Source organism: Meleagris gallopavo, unplaced genomic scaffold (genome assembly GCF_000146605.3).
Source record: "Meleagris gallopavo isolate NT-WF06-2002-E0010 breed Aviagen turkey brand Nicholas breeding stock unplaced genomic scaffold, Turkey_5.1 ChrUn_random_7180001858378, whole genome shotgun sequence".
Classification (NCBI taxonomy): Eukaryota; Metazoa; Chordata; class Aves; order Galliformes; family Phasianidae; genus Meleagris; species Meleagris gallopavo.
Window position 1 is genome coordinate 1 of NW_011124356.1, and position 2,164 is coordinate 2,164.

At 49.9% G+C, this 2,164-nt stretch overlaps 1 protein-coding gene across 1 annotated transcript; it reads left to right on the forward strand.

Annotated features, from left to right (window-relative positions):
• Positions 1-257: 257 nt before the first annotated feature.
• On the forward strand, positions 258-1,893 carry LOC104915889 (C-type lectin domain family 17, member A-like). The gene is made up of 3 exons (XM_010726837.3): positions 258-446; positions 1,022-1,131; positions 1,685-1,893. The coding sequence occupies exons 1-3, from the start codon at positions 297-299 to the stop codon at positions 1,815-1,817; spliced, it is 393 nt and encodes a 130-aa protein (XP_010725139.1). The 5' UTR covers positions 258-296; the 3' UTR covers positions 1,818-1,893.
• Positions 1,894-2,164: the final 271 nt, after the last annotated feature.

Genomic DNA, 2,164 nt, shown 5'->3' on the forward strand with positions numbered 1-2,164 from the left:
TGGTTTGAAGTTGAGGGAGGGGAGATTTAGGTTGGATGTCAGGGGAAAATTCTTTAACAGAGAGAGTGGTGAGGTGCTGGAACAGCTGCCCAGAGAGGCTGTGATGCCCCGTCCATCCCTGGAGGTGTTCAAGGCCAGGTTGGATGGGGCCCTGGGCAGCCTGGGCTGCTGTGAGACGTGGAGGTTGGTGGCCCTGCATGGCACAGGGGGTTGGAACTTCATCATCCTCCATCCTTCCAACCCAACCATCTTGTGATTCTGTGATTTTTTTTTTTCCTCTTGTTTTCCCCATAGAGATGTTCTGCACCAGATGTCCTGCTGGCTGGCAGCAGTTTGCCAAAACCTGCTATTATTTCTCCACTGAACAGAAGTCGTGGATCGAGGCTCGAGCTGCCTGCTCCATGCTGGGCGCTCAGCTGGCCATCGTTAACAGCGAGCTGGAGAATGTAAGCTGCACAATTCCCCCAAAACAACCCCAAAAGACCCCAAACACCCAAATGGAACTCGTTTAGAAGGGTGGCACGCTCAAGTTCTGCATAGAGCTGGAGGTGGGGAAAAAAAGAAAAAAGCGTGGGCTGCTGGAGGGGAGAAGCATCCACGTCCCCCAAACTTGAGGTTCTGATGGGACGTAACCAAAGCGAGCCGATCTGTCCCCAAAATACAGATAGAAATTATTTTGAAGCGACCGAAATTTTGTGATTTCTTTGAAGAATTCCAGCTCCAGCAGCGTGCAGGTCAGTGTTTCAACCCCAACTGAGACAACCTCTGCCTCAGGTTGGAAAGCTTAGTTTCACCAGCTCGGCTTTGCAAGCATTTTTGGGGTGGGTAAAAGCTGCTCCCTCCAGCAGTCATCAATTCCAGGGCTTTTATCCCCATTTCCTGGGGCACTCATGCTCGTCCCAAGGGATGGGGCTCCCTGATGTCACCAGCAGACACACAGAACTCGCATCGCTGCTCACCCACTTCCTACCCTCATTTTTTTTCATTATTTTGGGTCTTTTTTTTTTTTCCTCATTTGCAGAAATTTCTGGCCAACCACATCATGGAGATACGGGCTTTCTGGCTGGGCCTGAGTGACATGCAGAAAGAAGGCGACTGGGAGTGGTTGGACGGCCAATCCCTCTCTATCTCGTAGGTTTCCAAGCAAATTGCCATCCTCAAACAGCCTTTTTTCTCCTTATTTTGACCCGAAAAGCGGAGCGCTGCACCCGTAGTAGCACAGCAGTGTGCTGTGCTCTGGTTTAGCATGGAAAAAGAGCACCGAAAAAAGGTTTTGTGGCACCTGAAAGTGCAGCGTGGAGGGAAAGGTGAGAGGAGCCAGCACTCTGCGGGCAGGAATCGGGAGTTTTCCCCCAAAAATCGCTTCGGTTTTGGGGCTGAAAACTGAGGGGTTTCCACCAGGAGCTGCATCTCTTGTCAAAGTCAAAGTGGGTTATTTCTTATTTCCATTTCTCACGTGTGGGATTTGGGAGAAAGCACTGGGATGACGTAGTGCCACTGGGGCTGGAAGGGGAAAAGCAGAGCTTGAAGAAGAGCGCGTTAAATGGAGATTTCCCCAAGAGAAGAGGAGAAGTATTAGGATTGGGGTTGAACCAGCTTAACCCCAAAAACCCTCCTAAAAAACCCGAGCAAACGTTGAGTCTTTCACCTAAATTGTGGTGTGTTTTCCCATCCCCCCACGCAGGTTTTGGAAGAAAGGTGAACCCAACAACGTGGGGCAGCACGGTGAGGACTGTGCCACCGTGTCCTCCAGCGGGCTTTGGAATGATGCCACCTGCACCAGCCCCGAGGCCTGGATCTGTGAGCGCAGCTGCTGACGGGACGCCCGGATTCAAAATGGGGGCAAACAGTAAGAAAAGGAAGAAAACACACACCTACACACACACACATATATAAAAAAAAAACAAAAAACCAAACAAAAAAAAACGGGGGGGGGGAAAAAGTAAAAAATAAAAAATAGAAGTTAACAAAACAAGGAAAACCGAAGCGCGAGGTGAAGGGCGGCGTTCTGCTGTCGTGCTCAGCGTGGAGGAGGTGCTGAAAATGGGAGAAAAACGAAGAACGAATCGGTCAAATGAAGAGGAAAAGTGGTTTTTTGTTTGTTTGTTTGTTTGTTTTTTGACCCGCATGGGGTTTGCTTTGGAAAAGGAGACGTCAGCATGGA